Source organism: Podarcis erhardii (genome assembly GCF_964252035.2).
Source record: "Podarcis erhardii genome assembly, chromosome: 7".
Taxonomy (NCBI): Eukaryota; Metazoa; Chordata; class Lepidosauria; order Squamata; family Lacertidae; genus Podarcis; species Podarcis erhardii.
Genome location: NC_138511.1, coordinates 21,300,429 through 21,324,652, shown reverse-complemented (window position 1 = coordinate 21,324,652; position 24,224 = coordinate 21,300,429). Strand labels below are relative to the sequence as shown.

At 46.0% G+C, this 24,224-nt stretch overlaps 2 protein-coding genes across 9 annotated transcripts in view; one reads left to right on the top strand and one right to left on the bottom strand.

Annotated features, from left to right (window-relative positions):
* Window positions 1–12,149, bottom strand: part of PUSL1 (pseudouridine synthase like 1) — a 73,951-nt gene extending 61,802 nt beyond the window's left edge. For 3 of the 5 annotated variants that reach the window (XM_081871317.1, XM_081871315.1, XM_081871316.1), the window contains exons 1-2: window positions 2,496–2,818; window positions 410–467 (exon numbers count right to left, since the gene is read on the bottom strand). In XM_081871317.1, the coding sequence (XP_081727443.1) occupies window positions 410–467; window positions 2,496–2,554 (117 nt within the window). In that variant the 5' untranslated portion in view covers window positions 2,555–2,818. Of the gene's footprint in view, window positions 1–409; window positions 468–2,486; window positions 2,819–11,945 lie in introns of those variants that run through there. The other 2 variants (XM_081871318.1, XM_081871319.1) reach the window with 2 other exon arrangements.
* ACAP3 (ArfGAP with coiled-coil, ankyrin repeat and PH domains 3) overlaps window positions 8,974–24,224 on the top strand; it is a 154,513-nt gene continuing 139,262 nt past the window's right edge. For 2 of the 4 annotated variants that reach the window (XM_081870905.1, XM_081870904.1), the window contains exon 1: window positions 8,974–9,227. In XM_081870905.1, coding sequence (XP_081727031.1) covers window positions 9,181–9,227 — 47 coding nt within the window. In that variant the 5' untranslated portion in view covers window positions 8,974–9,180. The remainder of the gene's footprint in view (window positions 9,228–24,224) is intronic. The other 2 variants (XM_081870907.1, XM_081870906.1) reach the window with 1 other exon arrangement.

Below are 24,224 nucleotides of genomic sequence, written 5' to 3'. Positions count from 1 at the left end.
TGGCAGCCTTACAGGAAATCTTAAATAGGCAAATATAATTTCCAAACAGAGATTGTCTTCAGTTCAATCCCTTCTTCTTTTTCAGTAACATAACTGGTCAGACCTGGCTTGCTCTTGTGCAATCCCAGTTCAACATCACTAAGGAGGTGGAAGCGGCATCTGAAAACATTCTGACTGGCTGCCTAGAACACTTACATCGGAGTCGAAGCACCTCTTGTCACTGGTCCACCGAACAACCCACTGCCCTTCAGAGAATAGCTTTCATTGGTCTTAGGATTTCCATAAAATTCCAGGCATCTCTTCCGGCCCTTTGGCTCCTCGGAACCCCCCAACCAGGAGAGCAAAAATGTCACACCTCTCCCTATAGCCCATCCCAACCCAATTTGAAAACCTTAGCTGTGGTACGTACCTCCAAGTGATTCTGCACTCCAAGCACCGCCTGCTCAGGGCGAACCTCCTTCACGCCACTGCAGCAAAGGAAAAAACATAATTACCTCAAGCAGAAGAAAGTGGAGGGTGACTGTGGTTCACAGGCATTGGCCATCGCCCTAACTTTTATTGTGCTGAATAAAATCAAGTAGGGCAGCTAAGGGAAAGCTTTATCCCAGCAGATGCACTAAACTACAATTCCCATAATCCCCGGTCATCAGCCATGCTTTCTGGGATCAATGGGAGTTGCTGTTCAGCAACATCTGGAGGGCCAAAGGTTCACTGGCCCTTGAGAATTTCGCTATCAGCCTTCCTGATTCACAGTTCAATCTCTTTGCCACTATGCCAAACCAAGGCACAGAAATGTGTGAACTGGAGGTTCCCACAGCCAATCTAGAGAGCAAATAATAATAATAATAAGAAGAAGAATAAGAATAATAAATCCCCTTTTAAAAAAGAAAAAGAACTTGCACAAGGAACCTGCATGTTGAGTGAAATAATTGCCCTATTAATAACAAAAGAACCTAACAAGGTTAAAGACGAAGGAAAATATTTTAGCAGCAGGTGCAAAAGCAAGAGCTATCAGTACATTAACAACAGATGTCATTTGCAATCTTAATTCTCATTATTCCTCTTCTCTTCGCTCTCCCCCTTCCCCGCCACCCATTTCCCATTGTCTTACCTAATGTGTCATCTAACTGAAAGGTAGAAACGGAAAATCTCAGCTGTCGGCGTGGATCCCAATGTAGGAACAGTGGTTTTAACTCCCCAGCCTCATGAGAAAGATCCCCCATTCCCAAAGAGACTTGGGCTGCATATGCACCTTGCATTTAAAGAGCAAGACTTCCCCCAAAGAATCCTGGGAACTATAGTTTGTTAAGGGTTCTGGGCATTTTAACTCCAGGATTCCTTGGGGGTGGGCACAATGTGCTTTAAACGTATGGTGTGGACACAGCCTCGCTCAACTTCAGTTCCATTCTCCCGTCACAAACGCACCGAAGAGAACTAGGTAATATAAGGTACCTAAAATTGATAATATGTCACCTAAAATATGCTGTGTAGCCGTGCACCAGGTACTGGGCTAGATTAGCAGAAAGTCTGAGCCCACTCTGTCATGAAGCTCACTGGGTGACCTTAGGCCAGCCACAGCCTCTTAACCTCCCTCACAGGGTCGTTGTAGGGATTAATGGAGGAGGGGGTGGACCATATACTCCTTGGAGAAAAAGGTGGGATGTAAATGCAGTGAATAAGCTGTTCTGTTACCTACCGGTACTTAAGAAAGCTGGAGGGGCCAGTCAGATGGAGATGTCAGTTGCTACCTGGCATCCAGAGATCTCCATGTGGTCACAACTGGACCCGCACTAGTAGCAAAATACACCTAAAGGTAAAGGGACCCCTGACCATTAGGTCCAGTCGTGACCGACTCTGGGGTTGCGGCGCTCATCTCGCTTTATTGGCCAAGGGAGCCGGCGTACAGCTTCCGGGTCATGTAGCCAGCATGACTAAGCCGCTTCTAGTGAACCAGAGCAGCGCATGGAAACGCCGTTTACCTTCCCGCCAGAGCGGTACTTATTTATCTACTTGCACTTTGACATGCTTTTGAACTGCTAGGTTGGCAGGAGCAGGGACCGAGCAACAGGAGCTCACCCCACCGCAGGGATTCAAACCGCTGACCTTCTGATCGGCAAGTCCTAGGCTCTGTGGTTTAACCCACAGCGCCACCCGCGTCCCTATCAAAACACAGCAAAACACACCTGGTGCCTGGCTAATTTTTAGCACTGTTGTCTACACTGACCAGCAGCAAATCTCCAGGGCCTCAGACTTGGAGCCTTTTCCAGTCCAACCTATAGAGGCTGGGGAACCGAATCTGGGCCATTCTGTGTGCAAAGCAGAAGTTTTACCACTGAGCGACAGCCCTTCCTGTAACAGGAGCACAGAAAGTTTCTGTATGCCATACCAAGCCACTTGGTCCATCTAGCTCAGTATTGTCTGCACTGACTGGCAGAGGCTCTCCCGAGTTTCACGCAGGGAGCATTTGAGAATGCTTCTAAACATACCGTACTCACCAATACTTGGTCCCAAGGTATTGAAAGAACAGGAGATACCGAGTTTTTGGAGAAACCATGTTGGTTTTTCAAAAGCCGCCGTGAAATTTCAGCTATGAATCATGAATATGATGCTCTAAACAATTAACATTGCCATTATTAATAAATGCTGGCAAATTTCACAGCTGCCTGATTCTGGAAGTGGAAAGCTCTTGTTGCAATATTTAAAAAACAAACGAACACCTGCCCTCCCCCCGCTTTAAAAAATGCTAATTAAGAGGATAAACTGGCACCGCCGACCGGTCTCAGCAGCGTCCTGCCTGATGCAGCATGGCTTTCAGCTGCGTTTGAAAGTTTAGGTGCCTGGTAATAAAAGCCCCCTCTTGGAGTGTCTTCCTAATTGCCTTTTCTTAAACTAATTATAGTGAGGTTTTTTAAAAACTAGAGTCCCAACGCGCTTCTTATTTTGCGATATTATTATTTTTTCTCCGCCTTTTGGGGAGAAACAAAACTTCTTCCCCGTTTGAGAGAGGGCTTGATTCGTCCCACTCCGCAGGCAGCTTCTTAGGCAGCCCAAATTGCTGCCATTGAAGAAATAGGGCGCTTTCACGTGGGCCTAGAGCTATCTGTGTCTCGGCTTGATTGCGTTTTTTTCGGCCACAAATGGACACACCGCCAGCTGGGTAGGAGGAGCCGAGATTCCGCGGTGATTCTCTTTAGGGATAGGAGGGAAATTCCCACCTGTGAACAAAAACGTCCAATCTCCTTTGTGATTAAAAATCATGTATTATTATTGTCGAGAAATATGGTGAATGTGTGTGTGCTGCTGTTGTTGTTTAAATGCAGCGTTGCTTCCAACCCAACAAACCCTTTAAGGGTTTAAAGGCTTCCTTCAAAAAACAGACTTTCCCCCTTTGATTTTGCAATTGACTTCGTTGCATTGATCTCTCCCAAGTCTAAAACACCTGACAGCAGACTTGACGGGATATCTCATCAGCGCAAGGTGGTACAACTCAAAAGTTAAGGCATCTTGGATTCAAGACCTCTGAGTGCATGCAGAATACGGTACCTTCCCCACATTTTAAGGAACCAAGGGCGGATTGCCCCTGCTCATGTACAGAGGTTGCTTCCTCTTTTGAATTATCATATGTCTAGGGCAGTCTTTCCCAACCTTGGGTCTTCAGATGTTGTGCTGCATCTTCCATCATCCATGGACATCCCCAAATCAGGAGAATCCCAGGCCCAGAGATTTCAGGGCCCAAATCTGAGACCTAGGGTGATGTCACAGGGGCGGGCCTGGAAGACAGCAATTAATTGGGACAGGGGAATAGAGGAGGGCAAACCATCCCACAAACCATCTACGCTATAATTTGCTGCCGGCTCCTGCTGGACTGAAACTTGCAGGCCACATACGGTCTTCTTCGTGTAATATAGGCACTCTCGCCCACTTGCAGGTTCAAGGCCTCCACCTGTATTCTTGTACAGTGGTACCTCGGGTTACATACGCTTCAGGTTACAGACTCCGCTAACCCAGAAATAGTACCTCGGGTTAAGAACTTTGCTTCAGGATGAGAACAGAAATCGTGCTCCGGCGGCGCGGTGGCAGCAGGAGGCCCCATTAGCTAAAGTGGTGCTTCAGGTTAAGAACAGTTTCAGGTTAAGAACGGACCTCCAGAACGAATTAAGTACTTAACCCAAGGTACCACTGTAAATCGCTTTGAGATTTCAGCATGTGTGGAAGGCACACTGAAATCTAAGAAACAAGAATGGCTGAATTTGATTTGCAGCTGTTGAGGAACAGGGCATAAATTATGCAAAAACAGCAAATATTCAGAATGGATCAGAATCTATCCTGAATATTTTGTGTTTTGCATAATTTATGCCGGGGGAGTGCAACATTGTATAATTTATGCAGTGCAGAACTGAGAATCTGAATTTCTCGATGCGGAGTACGCACAAGGGTATTGCTTAGAGAATCAAGGGTGAATCTGTGGTTCAAATCCACACTCAGTCATGAAGTTCACTGAGTGATCACGGGCTATTCAGTGTCACGTAGTAACCTACTTCACAGGGTCCTGTTGTTGTAAGCAAAGTCACTTGGATAATGCAAAGAGTCCAGAGGGAAAAGAAACCCTGATAACACTTTACTGAAGAAACTGAACATAAACAGTGTATAATTCAGGAGAAATTAACAGAGAGGTTTTTGTCTTTTGCACTACAGGCTTTGTACATAGCATGGAGGCATAGAACCAACTATACAGAGGGAAATCTCTAGAACTACGTAGCCAGTCGGCGCACATGCTACCTCACCAGAGATCACACCACTCTTCCTGATTGCTAAGCAGTGCCTCCCCACCTGTTTTCCCTCTTGGCTGGTTGACTTTAACATAACAGAATTAACCCTTAAATTACAAACTGAATGATCCTTGCTGTTGCACTTCCAACAGTTGTGAGGTTAAAATGAGGTGGGGGGGGGGATAATGGATGTGTTGTCCTTCCAGCAGGATAAAAACTGTGGCAAATAAATGAAAACAAAAAGTTCTGGTACCAATCTACTCCTGGTCAAGATGCACTCAGATTAATACACCAGTGGAAGAAATCTAATTTCCTGGCAACATTTGGGTCTGATTTCCACAAGGCCTGTGTTACTTTCAAGAAGAAAAACCTATTCATCCCCAAAGGTTCCAATATACCAGCATTTTAAACAGATGTGCTTGATGCAACCTGCCAGAGGACTTATGCAATCGGTTCTGTTTGTGTGTGTCGCTCAGTGCACAGAAAATGTTCCCACAGCTTCTGCTGACGATGTGCGGGAGGATCAGGATTAAACCAGCACATCCAGCACTTTTTATTACTTTTCAGCCACCCCAGATTAATTTAATCTGATCTGTGTGTGAGCCGCTCCATTCACAGAGTCCAGCGACGGGCGCGCCCTCTGTGTCCCTTCTGGGCTGCTGAAGTGCTGGGGGGCTTAGGAAGCTCCTGGTTTAGAGCATGATGACATCTGCCTTCTGCCATGTAGAGCCCTGATGGCCTCGATAGAAGGCAGGTCTCACCGGGATGCCCCAAAAGCTTCCCTCTCCGAGTGCGGAACAGCAGGGCAACAAACCACACACAGGCAAAGTCATTTCAGAGATTGCAGCAACCACTGCCCACCCTTTCAAGGCTATCTTTGGCATCCTAATGACTAGAAACGTGCTCTTTAAAAAGAAACAAAGGAAGGAAGGGAGGAAGGTGGCCTCCTACCATTAAGAGAGACCACATTACTTCTTTGTGCAGTGTCTCCTGATTGTGAGGAATTGAGCCCAGAGCAATGACTCCTGCAACAGGGATCCTACCCCACCTTTCGCTGGGACCAAGGCAATTGCACACCCGTGGCAGAGACTTGGCAGAATTTGCCCAGCGCCAGTGGAGATTGATTGGAAAAAGCCAAATCTACATCTAATAATAATAATAATAATAATAATAATAATAATATCAGGACTTTAAACATGGGCAGTTAGAGAAGTTGACTTGAAACATTGTATATTTCATTATCTCACTTTTCTACTGTATCTTTATGAAGTATAGCAATGCAGCGAGGATCTATCATATTCTAGCACATCCCTGTCTGGGGTGGGGGCTATTGCTTTTGTTTGCTACTATGGTAGGCATTTTTGTCTTTTTATATTACAAATATGTTTGTATTTTATATTGTAAACCACCCTGTGATCTTCGAATGAAGGGTGGTATAGAATTTAATTGATAATAATAATAATAATAATAATAATAATAATAATAATAATATAGCCAACCCTATAGAGACACAACAAACCGCCTCCTCCAAGGATAGGCCTTCCCATGTCAAACCAATGGTCCATCTATTTCAGTGGCTCCCAGCCTTTTTGGTGTGGTGGCCCTCAAGGCCAGAATTGCTTGGCACCATGACCCATCGATTTATTGTCACAGTTGTCATAAAATCATAGATCTGTAGAGTTGGAAGAGACACCAAAGGTCATTTAGCCTTTACGACATGACAACGAAACAGGAAAATTGCAAGAGGTCCCCATCCTGCTAGTTAGGGATTACAAACAATTATTATTTGGGGTTTACTTACAAAGCCAGCAACCCACTTGCATAGGATTGTGATGCGCTGGTGACCCACAGGTTGAGAAACACTGATCTATCTCAGTACTGCCTGCACTGACTGGTATCCACTTCCCAGAGTTTCAGACAGGGTCCCCCCTCTCTGAGCCCTGCTCAGAGATGCTAGGGAATGAACCTGGGACATCTTGCCTGCAAACCAGGTGCTGTTAAACTGGCCCCTTCCAATCCTTTCAGTCTACCTTGCAGGCTTGTTGTAAGCAGTGCAACAGATTAACCCGTGCAAAGTGCTTGGAACCCTCTCAAACACCGTACTATACAAATGTTGAGGGCATGGGTCTTGCCAAATGTATTTAACTCCTCTGCTGAAATCAGAGGGAGTTAATACGGTAAACTGCAGCAGCAGCAGCATGTTCTAAATCAGCCTTCATCAAACTGGTTGCCCTCCAGATATTTTGGGCCACAACTCCTGCCAGCCCCAAACATCAGGTGGGCACTGGGTTGGCAGAGGGTGCCCTAAACTGTCCTATTTATTATTGTCCCATGTTAACGACATTACAGTGGTACCTCGGGTTACATATGCTTCAGGTTACGGACTCCGCTAACCCAGAAATATTACCTTGTGTTAAGAACTTTGCTTCACGATGAGAACAGAAATTGTGCTCCGGCGGCGCAGCGGCAGTGGGAGGCCCCATTAGCTAAAGTGGTGCTTCAGGTTACAAACGGACCTCCAGAACGAATTAAGTACTTAACCCGAGGTACCACTGTATTTTATTTATTTATCTGCCCCAGTACTCCTCCTGTTCATTTTTTTTTTTATAAATATTTATTAACAATTTTTGAATACAATACAAAAGAAGAAACAATATAACATGTATCTTAACATAATTTCTTAACTTCTTTGGACTTCCTCACATCTCCCGCTCCTGCGTTCCTCACACACACAAAAAAAATTTTCCAGCAATTTATCGCCTTGTTTCCAATCTTATTATCTAATTTTCCCATGTTTTTTCTCTAATTTTAGATATCCTTTGTTCAAATCCTAAAAATTTAAATGTAATCTAATAATTATCCAAAAATTTATCTTTTCTTAAATCTCACTTATCTTCATAACACCATCTAACTTAGTGGTGCCAGATTATTTATGATCTAGCATCCTTCTTAACATTCATACAATTTACAATATTTTTGTAAGTAAATCTTGAATTTCTTCCAATCTTCTTCAACCGTCTCTTCTCCCAGGTCTCGGATTCTGCCGGTCATCTCGGCCAGTTCCATATAGTCTATCAGTTGCATCTGCCATTCTTCCAGTGTGGGTAAATCTTGGGTTTTCCAGTGCTTAGCGATGAGTATCCTTGCTGCCGTTGTTGCATACAAACAGTACTCCTCCTGTTCAGGGGCAGAGCATCTACTTCATATTGTGGCACGGTCAGGCCCAATCCCCAATGGCATTTCTGGGGAAAGGCACCCTGCCCGAAACCCTGGAGAGTGGCTGCCAGTCAGAGCTCAGATGGACAAACGACAACCAATGTGGTGGTAGTGGCTTGAGTGCCGGAAGAAGACTCTGGGAGGCCAGAGTTCAAATCCCGCCACACAGCCCTCACTGGCGGCGACCTTGGAAGCATAGGAGCCAACTCCTAGGGGCTGAGGTCCCTTCGCCCCCCCCCCAATATTTGAGGGGCCGCCCCCCTACAAATTTGATGGGCATTGCCATTCAAATAGTGTGTAAGTGCCATGTCATACGATTATGCAGGGTGGGGCCATAGCTGTCAACCTTTCTCTTTTCTTGCGAGGAATCCTATTCGGAATAAGGGAATTTCCCTTAAAAAAAAGGGAAAAGTTGACAGCTATGGCCCCACCATAGTGGGCACCCCTGCTTGGAAGCCTCACGGCGTATCCTACCTCACAGGGTTGTTGCGGGGATTCAAGGAGGAGGGGTAGAACCATACACATCCCCTTCAGCTCCTTGGAGAGGAAAGGGGGCTATGAATGGAGCCATAAAAGAAATAAGCTCTGGATAGCTCGGTTGGTTGGTGGTGCTGATCATGGCAAGTTTGCAGGTGTGATCTCCATGTGGGATAGCGGCATATTCCTGCTGCATCGTCGGGGGCTGGACTAGATGATGCTCAGGGGTCCCTTCCAACTCTATAATTCTATAAGTAAAAAAAAAAAAAAAGCGCGCTCCAATTCCGTCCTGTGTTCCTCTGCTCTCCAAGGTAATTGGTAGATGCTCCCTGGGTGTGTTGGTGTGTATGTGTGACACAACTCTTTGGCAAGCTCTGCAGCTCGCTCGCTCGCTGGCTCGTTCCCCAACCAACCCCCCTGACAGCCCAGGAAGGAGAGAGAGGGAGGGAGGGAGGGAGGGAGGGAGGGAGCCGCGCGCCAAGGCGAGAGCGTGCGCGCCGACGGACTGGCGCTGCCGCTGCTCCTCCTGCGCTCAGCCCGCGCCGCTGGAGGCAAGCAGGGCGCCGGGTGGCGAGGCTGTGCGCGGGGCTCGCTGCCGCAGGAGATGCGCCTCTCCGGATTTTGAGTCGCTTTCTCTTCCACCCCCCTCTCCCAATCCCTAACCCCTACCCCCACCCCTCCAAAAAAGAAGAAGAAGAAGGGGGAAAAAGAAGCCAAGATGACGGTCGAATTCGAGGAGTGCATCAAGGATTCGCCCCGATTCCGGTAAGAAAGAGTCTTGCTGATCTCCGTCTCTTTTTCTTGTTATGGTTGCAAAACGGATCGCGCTGAAATCGCTTCGGATTCAACCGCCGCCCCCCACCCCACCCCACCCCGCTCTGGTTCCCCGCCCAAGAACAAGGCGCAGTCTTGATGGGGCTGGACCAGGTCTCCCCTCGGAGCCGGTTTTCTCCATCCTTCCCCCCCCTCCCCAACCCAAACCGTGACCTGCTTTTGGCGTTTGTACGGGGTGCGTTCGGCGTCGCGGTTTGGAAGCAGGTTGGCGTCACACACACACACACACACACACACACAGTGACAGGGGTTTGTTTAATTTATTCGTTGTTAAAGGCGGGGAAAGGAAGAAATGGTCGTGGTTGGGTTGGGTTGGGTTGTGCAAGGAGCAAAATGCCTCCTCTCCCCGCGTTCCCCCTTTTTTGAGGGGAAATCTCTCGCCTGCCCTTAGAATGCAGGCGAGAGAGAGATTCAGGTTTGGTCTGTGCAAAAACCGCATGGAAGAATTCAACAGCTTTCATGGAGGATTTCACACACACACACACACACACAGAGAGAGAGAGAGAGAGAGAGAGAGAGAGAGAGAGAGAGAGAGAGAGTTGCCGTGGAACATAATGGTAGGTTTGGTAGGGAAAAGGGGGGCTTCGTTTTTCAAGCCACCCCCCTCAACATCTTGATAATGATTTTTTTTTAAGCCTCTAGTCCCTGTAAGATGAGCAGCTGGCTCTGGCAGAGAAAAAGAGAGGGGGGGGAGAGGGAGGGAAGGCTGTCTAGGGCTGCCTGTCTAGGACTGTCTTCTTGCCTTACAAAGGCTCTTCCCCCTCTAATCTCATTAAGGGAGGTGGGAAAGAGACAGAAGGATCCAGGAAGCAGGAGTGATCAAATGGATCCATGGAAAGGCGGTTCTGTCCAATGCAAACAGCCTTGTCCCCCTTAATGAGCCTCATGAGGTCTAGCGGCATAGGTAGTGTTTTGGGAAAAGGAGAATCTAGGATGCAGGCCTGAGGATCCCCTCTATGGAGGATGGGGGCTCAATGTCATCCTCTTCTACAAGGAGTGGAAATATGGGATCCCGCCCAGCCTTAAAAAACACACACCAAAAAACTGTGTGTGTGTGTGTGTTTTGTCTGGCTGGGTCCCTCCAATCGCAGAGACTTGAATGCCTGGTGTTGTACAAAGGGGCACGTATGCACACACATCCATTCATCCGGAGGGATCTCAGCTGGGCGTGAGAACAGATAAAGGAAAGATGGGTGGTGTCAAGAAGCCTCCTCTAGAAAGGCAAGCCAGAAGATGTCTGGAATGGCAAAAGAAGCAAAACATTATAAATATTATTTAAATAATAATAATAATAAAGAGAGCAAGAAAACTCATATGGATTAAGCTGGAGGGGGGGTGTCGTTTCTCCTCCTGCTCCCCAAAGACGTGTTTTTGAGCGACTAAGCGAGGAGGGAAAAGGAGAGAACTCAAGGATGGGGAGACATCAAGGTCATCTGCAGCCACGCGTGTGTGTCTGAGATGGCGGGGGACAGGGTTATGCCGCAGAGACCACCCACCAGAAAGGATGTGATGGCTCTCGTGTTTGGAGCCGTGGAGATATTGGTCAGTGATACGGGCTTAGAGTGCAGGAATGGAGCATCGCCAGCTGCAGATTTCCTGGAAGGGCAAAGGTATACCTTAAATTAGGGAGGAGAGAGACTGAGAAAGATCTCTGTATGCATCCATGCATTTAATCAGGAGTAGGGAACCTCAGGTCCAGGGGCCAGAAGTGCCCCTCAGGCCTCGGAAATCTCCCTCGTCCATACCCCTCGCTAGCCCTTGTTGAATGTTTCTGCCTGGCTGGAATGTGCCCTTGAACTCTGATCCTGATCCTGCCTTTCTGCTTGCCTGGGTGGAGGATGCAGAGGGGTGTGAGAATGCGTGCGCAGAAATTAGTCTCCTGTACAAATGTACAATTTGCATCTGTTGCTCCATGCACTATTGGCATGTGGCCCCTGGAAGGTTGCCCAGCAGGGAATGTGGCCCTTGGGCTGAAATAAGCTTCCCCCTTGCTGCATGTAATATTTGCTTGTATGCGCATGCCCGTACATGTTTGGACATATAGGTTTATATGCACAAAATGCCATAGGCTGGGCTTGTTGTCGGTCTGAGCAAAGCATCCTCTGGTGGGCTCTCTCCCTGTCCGTCTAAGTTGCACTGGGCAGCTGAATCAAGACACCCTTTCCATTTCCCACAAGGCCTGTAACCCAAAATCATCCTTGGGTATTCTGGGAAGTTCAAAGTGTGTCTGAATATCACTGTCAAAAGGAAGTATTTCTCCAGGCAGTGCAAAGTATGGAATTCGCTCCCATAGGGGGCAGTGATGGCCGCCAACTAGAATGGTTATAAGAGGATTGGACAAATTCATGAAAGAGAAGGCTATCAGCGGCTACTAGCCATGATGGCTGTGTCCTGCCTCTTCTGTCGGAGAGTTGCTGTTGGGCCAAGATCCTGCTTGGGGACTTTCCACAGAGACATCTAGTTGGCCACCATGAGAACAGGATGTTGGGCTTAGTGGGCCTTTGGCCTGATCCAGCAGGGCTCTTCTGATGTGCCTAGGTCTACTGACAGAGGAAAGATGTCCATGACATCTTCAAACCTGGAATTGCTTCCCCAGGCCCGGACCATAGTGCTAACTATGCTTATCTGGAGTAAGCCAGGGAGACTTACTTTTGAGTAGACATGCATTGGCCTGCATAACAATCCTGGGCCGCGCTGTCTTTCCTTTGAAGACCTCATCACCGGAGCTGCAAAAACACCAGTCGGTTTACATGGTTTGGCTAATCAATCAGAGCCGCAGAAGCTGATGAAGATTGAGGTTCCATTCCACTTGGCAAAGGCAAATTTTTAATTCGCACACTGCAAACAAGAGGTTGGGGTATTTTACAACACAGTCTTGTGCATATCCACTTAGGCGCTGCATTTGACAGGGCTTACTCCCGAGTAGGCGGGTCTAGAAATGCAGCCCTGTTGTAACAATAGCATTAAAAGAAAACTTAAAAAGTCAACCCATTAGTAATGGTCGTTTATCATTTAATAAACAAAACCTTGCAAAAAGGTGCTTTAACTGAGGTTTTGGTAATCTGCAAAGTGAATTCAGTTCAATCCAATTTAAATCAATGTGCTATTTCATTGGTTAATTTGTTGCCAGAGAGCTGATTAGTCTATCTGTTCAGCTAAGGCTGGGAAGCTCTGTATACTTTCTTGGGAGTAAGACCGCCCCGCCCCCAATCTGTACCATACACTTAAAGCACCATTTTGCAGCCATGGCTCCCCCCAAATAATCCTGAGAGTTGATAGGAGACCCCTGTTGCCCTTATAGAGCCACGACTTGCTGAGTAGTTTTACAGTCAATCCCTCTTTCCAGGAAAGTCTGGGAATTGCAGCTCTGTGAAGGGAGTTAGGGGTTCTTGTAACAATTCTCAACACTATTAAACTACAGTTCCCAGGATTCTTCAGTGGAAGCCAGGACTATTAAAGTGGTATGGCGCCACTTTAAATGTATGGTACAAATGTAAGTGACACTGGACTCAAGGTGGACTTTCTTCTGGGTAAACATGGCTGGACTGTCCAAGTCTCTTCCCCCAACTTTTGGTTGATAATGGTACTCATCAGATTATCATCCACTTCCTGCTGTGGGGCAGAGATGTTGGGAAGACCTGGTGCCAGACCCTCAGTATCCCAGCAGCACCAACCACTGACACTTGCTCTGTATCAGCCTTTGAAAAACCATCTGCAGCCAGAAAGTGCCAATTAAATTTCCTGCAGAGCAGCCTTCCCTAGAATTATCTCCGAGTCCTACTCAGAGTGGACTCATTGAAGTTGACAAAGCTAAATTAGCCATGTACCTCAATCTCAAGAAGTCTGTTCTGAGTAGGGCTAATACTGGGCACAGCCCCATATCTGGTGCTTTCCAGAGGTTTTGGAGTACAGATCCCATCAACTCCAGACACCATGAAAAGTTAAGGGATGCTGGAAGTTGTGGTGAAATATATACGGAGAGAGAGACTGACTGACTGACTACCAGGTTGGGTGCAAAATTTAAATGGAAGTTCCAGGGCCTAACAAGCTGACTAGTGGTCCACCTCACCAGGTGAGGAAGAGGGCCTCTAACATAGCAGCAGACCCACTAAAGCGTGCTTTGCTCAGGGCATCTCCAAACCTACCTGTGGCTCTGACAGCAGGAAAGGTATAGGCAGGTTGTCTACTGTAATGTTCTGCTCCAATGCAGGAGCCCACAGAGAAAGCAACAAGACTGGTCAAAGATTGCTGGACCACAGACAGCTCTGAGTGAGCTTTGTATACCTTGTATACCTCCTTCAAGCAACATTGGCTCTGGCCTATTGCTTCCTAGGAGGCATCAGGTCGGGAAAAGGTGTCCATGAAGGTCCAGGGTCTGGCACACTGGCCTCGCTGTCTTCTGCCATCACCTCTGAGCCCGGACCTGGCTCCCCAACTCTGTGTCCAGATCACTGCTGGGTACAGAAGTCATGACCTCTAGCCTCATTAAAAATCTGTGCTTCATCATGCAACTGACCTAGGAAAAGGGGATTACGGTGGTACCTCAGGTTAAGAACTTAATTCGTTCCGGAGGTCCGTTCTTAACCTGAAACTGTTCTTAACCTGAAGCACCACTTTAGCTAATGGGGCCTCCTGCTGCTGCTGTGCCGCCGCCATGCAATTTCTGTTCTCATCCTGAAGCAAAGTTCTTAACCTGAGGTACTATTTCTGGGTTAGTGGAGTCTGTAACCTGAAGCATCTGTAACCTGAAGCGTATGTAACCCGAGGTACCACTGTACTGGTGTTAGGAAGCATTGCTGTCTCTAGCTGTGGAGGCAGAGCATAGCTATTTGGGCTAGTAACCATTTATATTTTTATCCTCCATTAATTTGTCTACTCCTCTTTTAATGCCATCCAAGTTGGTGGCCATTTCTCCCTCTTCTGGAAGCGAGTTCCATAGTTTAACTATGCACTGCGTTGAAAAGCCCTTTCTTTTACCTGTCCCAAATCTTCCAACATTCTGCTTCATTGGGTGATCCTGAGTTCGAATCCTATGAGCTAGGGAGAAAAACACTCTTTTTAAAAAATATTGTTTCCACCCATGCATCATTTTATAAATGTGTATTATATTCTGCGCCCCCCCCCCCACCTCGCAAGAATGAGAAAAATTAGGTTGTATCCAAAATTTCTCCTGCTTTCCTGTCTCGGGAGACAACAAAGAAGTGCGTCTTTGGGAGTGAAGTCAAACCGTTGGAAGGCTGCAGTGCCTGCTGCAGCTGTAGAGACTGATATGGGAGAGACATGCTTTGTTGCAGCTGGGGCAGATGGAGGTGTTCGGTTGGGCTGCTGCAGATGCACTGTAACATTTCTTCTCTCTGCGCTCCTCCCAGTGGTCATTCTTCTTGTGGTCACTGCTATGGATTCATAACTTGGCTGCCTGTCTCCAGGCACTGCGGTTGACTGCAAAGGATTGATTTTGCCAGCCTTCTTCATGTGATGTTCGCAGACATCTTTGTAGCACAGAGTTGGTCTGCCAATGGGCCTGGCGCCTGAAGGCAGCTCCCCATAGAGCACATCCTTGGGGGAACCTACCATCTTCCATTCTGTGGTCATGACCAAACTAGCACAACGAATCCCCGCGACGGGGTGAGCTCCCGTTGCTCGGTCCCTGCTCCTGCCAACCTAGCAGTTCGAAAGCACGTCAAAGTACAAGTAGAAGGTAAACGGCATTTCCGTGCGCTGCTCTGGTTCACCAGAAGCGGCTTAGTCATGCTGGCCACATGACCTGGAAGCTGTACGCTGGCTCCCTCGGTCAATAAAGCAAGATGAGAGCCAGTCCCTTTAAGCACAACAACTTTCCCCACTTCTGACTCCCAGGAGGGGAGGGGGTCAGGGGTCCCTTTAAGCACAACAACTTTCCCCACTTCTGACTCCCAGGAGCTTTGAATTCAGCAGTGGAGGTAAAGCATAACCCTAAGAGCTGGTAGTCATTGATAGCTTTCTCCTCTGTGAGTTGGTTACATCCTCATCTAAGTTGGTGGCCCTCACTGTTGCTTGTGGGAGAAAATTCCATAGTTTAACTCTGTACTTTGTGAAGGTCCTCCGTTTGCCAAGTCTAGGCAGTTGGCCAGAGTTTTGATTTCCTTCCGTTCATCCTTGGCTTTTCTCCTCCCCCCCCCCCAAAGCTGCAAACGAGCCCCTGTACACATCGATTAAACGCGGCACACACAAAAAGCCATTTTGATGCACTCGTGCGATTCTGCATGATGTCGGGGATCGCTTGTGCACATCAGTAAGGAGGAGTGGAATAAAAGACCAGAAGAAATGGAAGGAAATTCAAGCTGCAGTAACCTTTTCTATTTCTGGAATTAGTTCTCGTTAGTGTTGGTGGGAAATCAGATTCAGTTTGGATTTAAAAGCAAATCTGCTTCGTTCACACTTTTTTGGCACAATCCATGGGCCAAAATGCAGCTGCGCTTCGAAATCCTCACTTCTCCGGATTTTGCAGCGTGGTGATGTGTACAAAACTGCAGATATTTGTGATGATAAACATACAAAATGCAACATTCTATGGGAAATAACTTTGCAAAAACGTGTATATTGGGCAGAATTGTATACAGATTTCATGGAAGAGACTCGTGTTAAAATGTTGATGAATTCTTAGGAGGGTTTTTAAAAGAAACAAATAAATTGCAAACTGAGATGGAAATGTGGAGTGCTGAACTTTTCTTTCATAAAATTTATAAACCGCTTGATTGTAAAAGCAAAACCCTGAAAGGGGCTTACAAAAAAGTACACTCTGAAAAATGAGAAACAGAGAGAAACCAAAATTTGTCCATTCCTACTTAGAAATTAGTAATGAAGACCACATCTACACTATGCTTTAAAACACAAATGATACTACTTTAAACAGTCATGGCTCCCCCCAAAGAATCCTGGGAACTGTAGTTTATGAAGGGTGCTGAGAGTGCCCAGAGCTTCAAATCTCAGAGTGGTTTAAGAATCAGCTCATCTTCCAAGGGAACTTTGGGAATAGTAGATTTGGCCATAATTTTCTGGCTGGGGCTGATGGGAGTTGTAGTTCAACAGGATCTTTCACATCACCACTCTAATGGTTCAACCAGGGACTCATTGTTATTTTCTATTCTCGTTTTGTATTTTTTTGTTGTGAACCACCCTGGGTTCTTCAGATGACGTGTGGTATACAAATTTAATGTGGTATAGTAATGATTTCCACAAGGAACCATGTGCTTTACCACTAGGGATGGGCGAATCAGCCCATTTTGCTCTCACTCTGGTTCTCACTTTTCTAGCCTTAAGTTCCATTTTTCACATTTCCCACCCAAGTTTGCAAATCTCTCTCTCTCTCTTAGTCCTCAAAAAAATCACCAGTAAATTTCTCACATATGGGTGAAATTTTGCACAACAAACACATTTTTGCACAGCCATTTTCCTAAACATAATGACTTTATGTTATTTTCACTAATTTTCATTAATATGCACACTTTACCCCAGTTTATGCATTTCTTTCCTTTTTATTTTCACACATTCCTTGGCTGGAATTTTGCATTGCAAAATTCAGAGAAGTGCAAATTTCGAGGGACGGCTGTGTTTCATTTTGAGTATTGCTTTTGAAAGTGTGTTTTGTGTAGATACGCCTTTATTTATTTATTGTATTTGTGTTCTGCCTTTTCCTCTCCAAGGGGCTCACAGTGGTATACATTGTTCTGCCAATCGTCATTTAATCCCCACAACAGCCCTGTGAGGTAGGATAGTCTGAGAAGCACTAACTGGCCCAGGATTTGAACCCTGGTCTCCAAGGTCCTAGTCCGACACTCTAACCACTACACCATACTGGCTCTAAATGGGAACTGTATCATATGTCTCCCACATCCCTTATATACCCGCTGCGTTGTGGTCTCTCCCTGCCGACCCAGATTCCTCATCTTACATTTGAAGAAAGTCAGAACAGATACCCAGGCAAAACAAAGACTTGGAGCAACAGATCCAGGGAGTTATATGTATTCCTACTATGAACAGGAACCCAAGTGGCTAATTTAAATAACAGCTAGGGCCTATTGAGGGACGCGGGTGGCGCTGTGGGTTAAACCACAGAGCCTATGACTTGCCAATCAGAAGGTCGGCGGTTCGAATCCCCGTGATGGGGTGAGCTCCTGTTGCTTGGTCCCTGCTCCTGCCAACCTAGCAGTTCAAACACACGTCAAAAGTGCAAGTAGATAAATAGGTACCGCTCCGGCGGGAAGGTAAATGGCGTTTCTTTGCACTGCTCTGGTTCGCCAGAAGCGGCTTAGTCATGCTGGCCACATGACCTGGAAGCTGTACGCCGGCTCCCTCGGCCAATAAAGCGAGATGAGCGCCGCAACCCCAGAGTCGGCCATGATCAGGGTCCCTTTACCTTTAGTGCCTATTGAGCTGCTCTCAGACTGCATGGTACATTTTCTTTTGGGCCTCACTCAAATGCCTCTGATGGCTTAGCCCAGCAAACAGAGGAGAACCACGGAGAGGTTGCCCACCAGTGCCTCCATAGCATCATGCCAGAGCAGTGACTTCACCGGCCAGATGTCTCTGTCCCTGTGGCCGTGACCCTTTGCTAGGTGACGTCAAGATGAATTGTATAGGTCTGCGTGTTTATTTACTTAGTGGCTGAGCACGAGTAGGCTTGGGGCCAAATGCCTTTGCTTGCTGGGAGTGAGGCTGGACTATTCATTAGGGTCCCATTGTTGCAAGCACAATCCCCACAGTCTGATTCGTGGCCCAATATTCTCTATTTCTGTTGATTTTTGTAACGGAGAACCTTTCCCGGCATGAGGCCTGCGTTTCCAAACCCCAGGGGCGTTCTCAAGCCCAGGGTCTGGGCTGTTTGTGGTTACTCAGAAGTGACACAAACGCACACTCTGCACATTCTCAGAGGCACTGGGACTCCACACATTCCAGCACATTGAAAACAGATGCTCGGCTGGCTCTCGCAGCAAGTGCTGACTGAAAGGGAAATCCCTCAGAATTCGATGACTGCCTAACATTCTTTCGGGGTGATACATCCTTTAATATCTCGTGCAATTAAAGGGGGTGGGGAAAAACAGCAACAAACCATCAAACTCATTCAATCATCTGTGTCACCGATTCAGGTGAAAACACATCCATTTCCTCTTTTAATCGCCCCGCCGAAACAGTACACCTATGATCCCCTCCTCTCATATATATGTCATGATCTGTGGCAAGTCATTTCAAGCTGGGTGCTGTGAGTAATCCATTAAGGAAGAAACGGCGGTATGCTTCTGAATGCCAGCTGCTGGGAATCACGAGTGGGGAGATAGTGCTGTTATGTGTGGGTCCTGCTTGTGGGCTTTCCAGAGGGGCATCTGGTTGGCCATTGTGAAAACAGGATGCTGGACGAGATGGGTCTGATCCAGTAGACTCCTCTCTTGTAGCTCTGGTGAGACCAAATGCCTGTCTGCTGTGCGATTCAGGACTCGTGTCTTGCTGCCTTTCCCATCAGCCTCTGCTGAATGAGGGTCGTTCTTCTGTGTCTCTGAGTCATGCGCAGTTGGACCAGTCAGGGTTGAGGTGGACTTGCATCACGAAAAAGAGGCTCATGGCACTGTGTGGAGATGCTTTGAGCTGGTTCCTCAAGACAAGTTGCTTCTTGCATAGTTAAGAGTGAGGCAGCTGCCCACCTAAGCTATTCTGTCCTATATCGCCTGGAAGATCAGGGTTCAAATCCCCACTCAGGAATGAAGCTCACTGGTTGACCCTGGGCTAGTCACTTTCTCTCAGCCTAACCTACCTCATAGGGCTATTGTGAAGATGAAATGGAGGAGAAACATGTACACCACCTTGAGCTCTTTGAAGAAAAGGTGATATATATATATATACAATAGATTATAATAATAACAATAGTCTTCAGGTGTGGTAAGGGCACTTCCAGATGGTCCATTTATTGAGCCTCCATCCTTATTTCTTTGCAGGGATATCATATAAAGTTTGCTATTTAATGATGTATTTTTGGGGAAGCTAAATAATGTTGTGTCCAATCATGTACTAGTCCTGCTTTTTTCCTTATTGCAGAAAGCCTGTTATTTTGGGGGAAGCAGGGTTTTTGCACAAGACCTCCCAATCAGCTATCTATACCACAAATTTAGAGCACATGGCTTCTCCAAAGAAACTTGCGAACTGCAGTTTGTTAAGGGTGCTGGCAATTCTCACTAAACTACAAATTTCCAGGATATTTGGGAGAAGCCACGTGCTTTAAATGTGTGAAGATGACCAGAATTGTGTGGCCTAAATCTGCCGGGTTGTGATTGGATACCACCTGAAAACAGCAACCATCTAGGAAAGCCCTACAATTCATCTGCCAGCCCAGCCAGATTCTGCAGGTGGAATTGAGGGTGACGGCACTAATTTGCTTTTCCCCTTTTGCAGCAAAAATGAGGCACCTTCTCTTCCATATGCATCCATAATTTTTTTCAAAGGGAGCCTCTTGAGTTGAGCTGCTGAGTTGGGATATATAATTTGCAAAATTTGACGCTATCAAGCCCAGGCTCAATAGGGACTGGGTGTGGCTCACTGTACAGAAATTAATGGTCCCTCTCTAGGTGTTTCTATATGCTATCTTTGCCTCGTCTTTTGGAGCGGGCCACACCTACTCTGATTGGAACTTGTCTTTTGACTGGATCTCATTGTAATTTATTCTGCCCTGTGGAATATCCCTTGGGGTTTATTGACCTTTTGGCATTCCCCCTCTGCCTTGGAAAAACATTCCCACTGAGGTTAACAATTCAAGAAGCACACAAAGCAGAGCTATAAAAGCTTTTGCCACAATAAGTTTTTCAAGGTGCTGCAAAGCTCTTTGTTCTTTTCCTTACTGCAAAGACTCAGCAGAATTACCTGTCCTCAGATGAATCTGCTTTACAGCCTTTCTACCTGAGTCATTAGGCATGGGGCAGGGAGTGTGACCTGCTCCCGAAGCATATGAATTGGCAAAGCACGACAGATAGCACACACAGATTTCTAAAAAGGGACAATCACTTCTCAGTTGTGAATGAGCAAGCACCCAGTTCCTTGCTGAGCCCAACTCTGATGACGCCAAACTTTGCAAACTTTGCTTCACACCGGGGTCTCTCTCAGAAATTTTAGTTTGCCGTCAAAGTGCAACATCGACACACTGGAATTTGCAGCTGGAATGATCAAGGAACCAAGACCATTCAGAGCTGTGACTCAGACTAGGAACATGATCTGACCTGGTTCATCTAAGGGTAGATCATTTGCACCTTTGGCGCTGTAAAAGTAAATCTTTCGGATGGTAAAAATGGCAATAGAATGTCCAACTTTAATTCAATGGGTTTTAATTCAGGGTGGGGGAAGTGTGCCGCAGCTCCCGTAAATTTTGGAACCTCCAATCTGTAGGCTGGTTCCTTTTGTGCACCTTGTAGAGGCATGCATAGTTTGTGCTCAGGTAAACACACCTAATTACCTTGAAAGACCTGTTTGGAGTGCATTTTTCCCCTTCCGCTTGATGCTGTCATCTAGCTGGCACACAGACGCCTTTTGTCGCCTGGCTAATGCAGCCACAGTTGTTCCTCAGTCACCCAAAAAGCATTGCTGACTCCTCATCATGCACAGTTAGGAAACCCAGAGATGCAAAGCAAAGACCTTAGGAAACTGCCTTTTGCCAATTCAAGACAAATTTCTACAAATTTCAGTGGGTGTACTGTGAATATACCATACAGTAATCGGATACAAACCCAGTAGTTGATTATTATTATTATTATTATTATTATTATTATTATTATTACTACTGCTGCTGCTACTACTACTACTACAAATTTATATATTGCCCTTCATCAAAAGATCCCAGGGTGGTGTACAACATTAAAAATACATTACAAAACATCAGTGATAAAAAGCATACTGACAGACAGCCTAATAACAAAATAGTCATCATAATAACAGTCTTCTCTATCTCTCTCCACCCACCCCCATCCCCTTTCACAGGCCATAGATTATTTAATAGCCATATGGGCTAGGTAAAGAGGAATGTTTTTGCCTCTCTGGGGAGAGCATTCCACAATCAGGGAGCCACCACAAGAAAAGGCCCGTCTATGATGACTTCACTGCAGCTCTCCTGGATTTTAGATGGGGAGGGCATTCCCAGCTGAAATGTCAGGGGCTGAATGTGGGACATGCAAAGCAGATGTTCTAGTACTCCGCTATAGCCCCTCCTTTCATAGGAACATAAGGACATAAGAAGAGCCTACTGAATCAGGCCAATTGTCCATATTGTCCAGCATCCTGTTCTCACAATGGCCAACCAGATGCCAGTGAGAGGCCTGAGAGCAGGACCCGATCACAAGAGCACTCTCTTTTCCTATGGTTCCCTGCAACATGTATTCAGAGACATATTGCCCCTGAAAGGCTGAGCATAGCCATTAATAGCTTTGTCTTCTGTGAATTTGCTTCAACTTCTTTTAAAGTCATCCAAGTTCGCAGCCACCTCTGCCTCCTGTGGAAGAGAGTTCTGTAGTTTAACTATGCACTCTGTAAAGAGGTTTCTTTGGTTTTTGAATGTGGGAGGGCTGATCTGGTCCACTTACACCGGCACTCAGGTTTAAGGCCAAGACCTGGGAGTGCTCAGTTTGCTGTCTGCATTCCCAATACCTCCCAGCTTAATTGATAGAGTCGGGGGGGCCCTGGGAAAAATTATGGAAAGAAGGTTTAAAATTTACTGCATGCAATGCCTTAAAAGAAAATGTGATGAAAATGATGTACAGATGGTATATTACACCTGTTAAATTAGCTAAAATGTATAAAGTGAGTAATAAATGTTGGTAATGTAAAGAAGGAGAAGGAACATTTTACCATATGTGGTGGGAATGTAAAAAAGTGAAAAACTTATAATGAGATGAAAAAAATGTTGAAATATACATTTATTAAGAAACCAGAAGCATTTTTACTTGGTATTGTAGGAGATGATATAAAAAGAAAGGATTGTAAATTATTTCTATATGCAATGATGGCAGCAAGAATATTACTGGCACAAAACTGGAAACAAGAAGAATTACTGACAGAAGGAGAATGGAGGATGAAACTGATGGACTACGCAGAATTAGATAAATTAACAGGAAGAATTTGAAATCTGCGGGACCAGAGATTCACAGAAGACTGGCATAAATTTACGGACTATTTGGAGAATAATTGCAATGATCATATTACACTTGTAGGTTCATGAGAAGTTTTGTAAGGTGGACTATTTGAAATATTGCAAAAAAAAAAAAAAAAGGTAACGAGGGGGACTGTTAGTTAAGATAATTAAAGGCAATAGGAATTTAAGAAATGCAGAATAAGTGATAAGAATGGAAGACCACCAGAGGGGCTGATGGAAGTCCAAAAAGATTGTATAAGTTGTGAAGTTCTGTTGTATGAATGATAACTAATATGTAAAAATTAATAAAAATTATATTTTAAAAAAAGATAGAGTCGGGGGCCCCCAGCAACTCTCATTTCCCAAGCTCCCCAAAATCAATGTTTTGGGAGGAAGCAAAACATCTTGAAGCAGCCTTGCAGACAGCCTGGTGCCACGCCAGTAGGTCGGTGTACTATGGCGCTAGTCCAACCGTGGCTTTAGAAGAGGGACAGATCTCAAAGGTAGCCCAGCATCCATTCCACAGACGCCAAATGCGTATGCTTCTCACGCCATGCAGAGAGCGCCAATGTGACAACCGCACCCCAGGAGCCTTCTCCTCTAATGGAGGCTTCTTCAGCTGCTCTGCTGCCTCTCTGCATGTCTGTCAGCTGCATTATGTTCCCAAGCGATCACCTGGAGTTCCTGCATATGCTTCAGAGGACACTTCTGCAGGGGGTGGCAGAGAGCATCTTCCCAGCAAGGAAAAGCTAGAATAGGCTGTAGCTCGGCGGAAGAGCCTCTCTGCTTTGCATGCAGTAGGTACCAAGTTCCCAGCCCCACCAGTTAGGAATGGAGGAAATCAAAGCCCTGGAGAGCCACTGCCAGTCAGTGCGGACGGTATGGAGTTAGATAGACCAAGAAGGCTTCCTATGTTCCTTATCTTGAGGGAAGGGTTGTAGCTTCGTGGAAGAGCATCTGCTTTGAACACAGGAGGTTCCAGTTGGAATCTGCAACACCTCCAGGCAGGCCTGAAAAGGAGCACTGCTTGAACTTCTGGAGGGCCTCTGCCAGCCAGCATAGACCAGAGAGAGGTGAACCTATGGTTCTCCTTATCTGCCCCAACCAGCATGGCCAAGTGTCCAGGGATGATGGGAGGCGGATTGCAATATTTTAATGATAATTTTGTTCTTTTGAAAGCAGTGTTTTACACGTTGTTGTATAGATTGCTAATTCACATAATGTAAAAAGGCAGCAGAGGTATTTTTATAAATAAAATAAAACAAGCCTACCCAGACATGCAGAATGTTGGCATGTGTTTTAAACTGAGTTTAAGCTCCTCGTTGATTTTAAATTTTTTTTGAAGGTTTAAAATAGTTTTTAAAAATAGTTTTAAAAACTCCCCCGCCCCTAGATTATTTCATTGCTTTATTCTTTTTGTAGACTGCTTCGCGGTTTTGTTTTCTTCAACAATCAAGCGGTATAGAAATGTTACAAGATGAATAAAAAATAAAAAATCTCAAGGACTGCAGCCCTCAGCCTGCTGTCAGCTGATCACTCTCCAGTTCCAAGCCCCTGGCTGAAAAAGTAAGGGATCTATCCAACATCAGGCCTACTCAGAGTAAACACGCTGAAGCCTGAAAGGAGGATTTGAGCTCAAGAGAATTCTCCCTCCCTGTGGTTTCCAGCAACTGGTATTCATTGCTGCCTCCAATTGTGGCAGCAGAGCCCAGCCATCACGGCTAGTAGCCATTGCCAGCCCTCTCCTCCACGAATGTGTCTAATCCTCTTTTAAAGCCACCCAAGTTTAA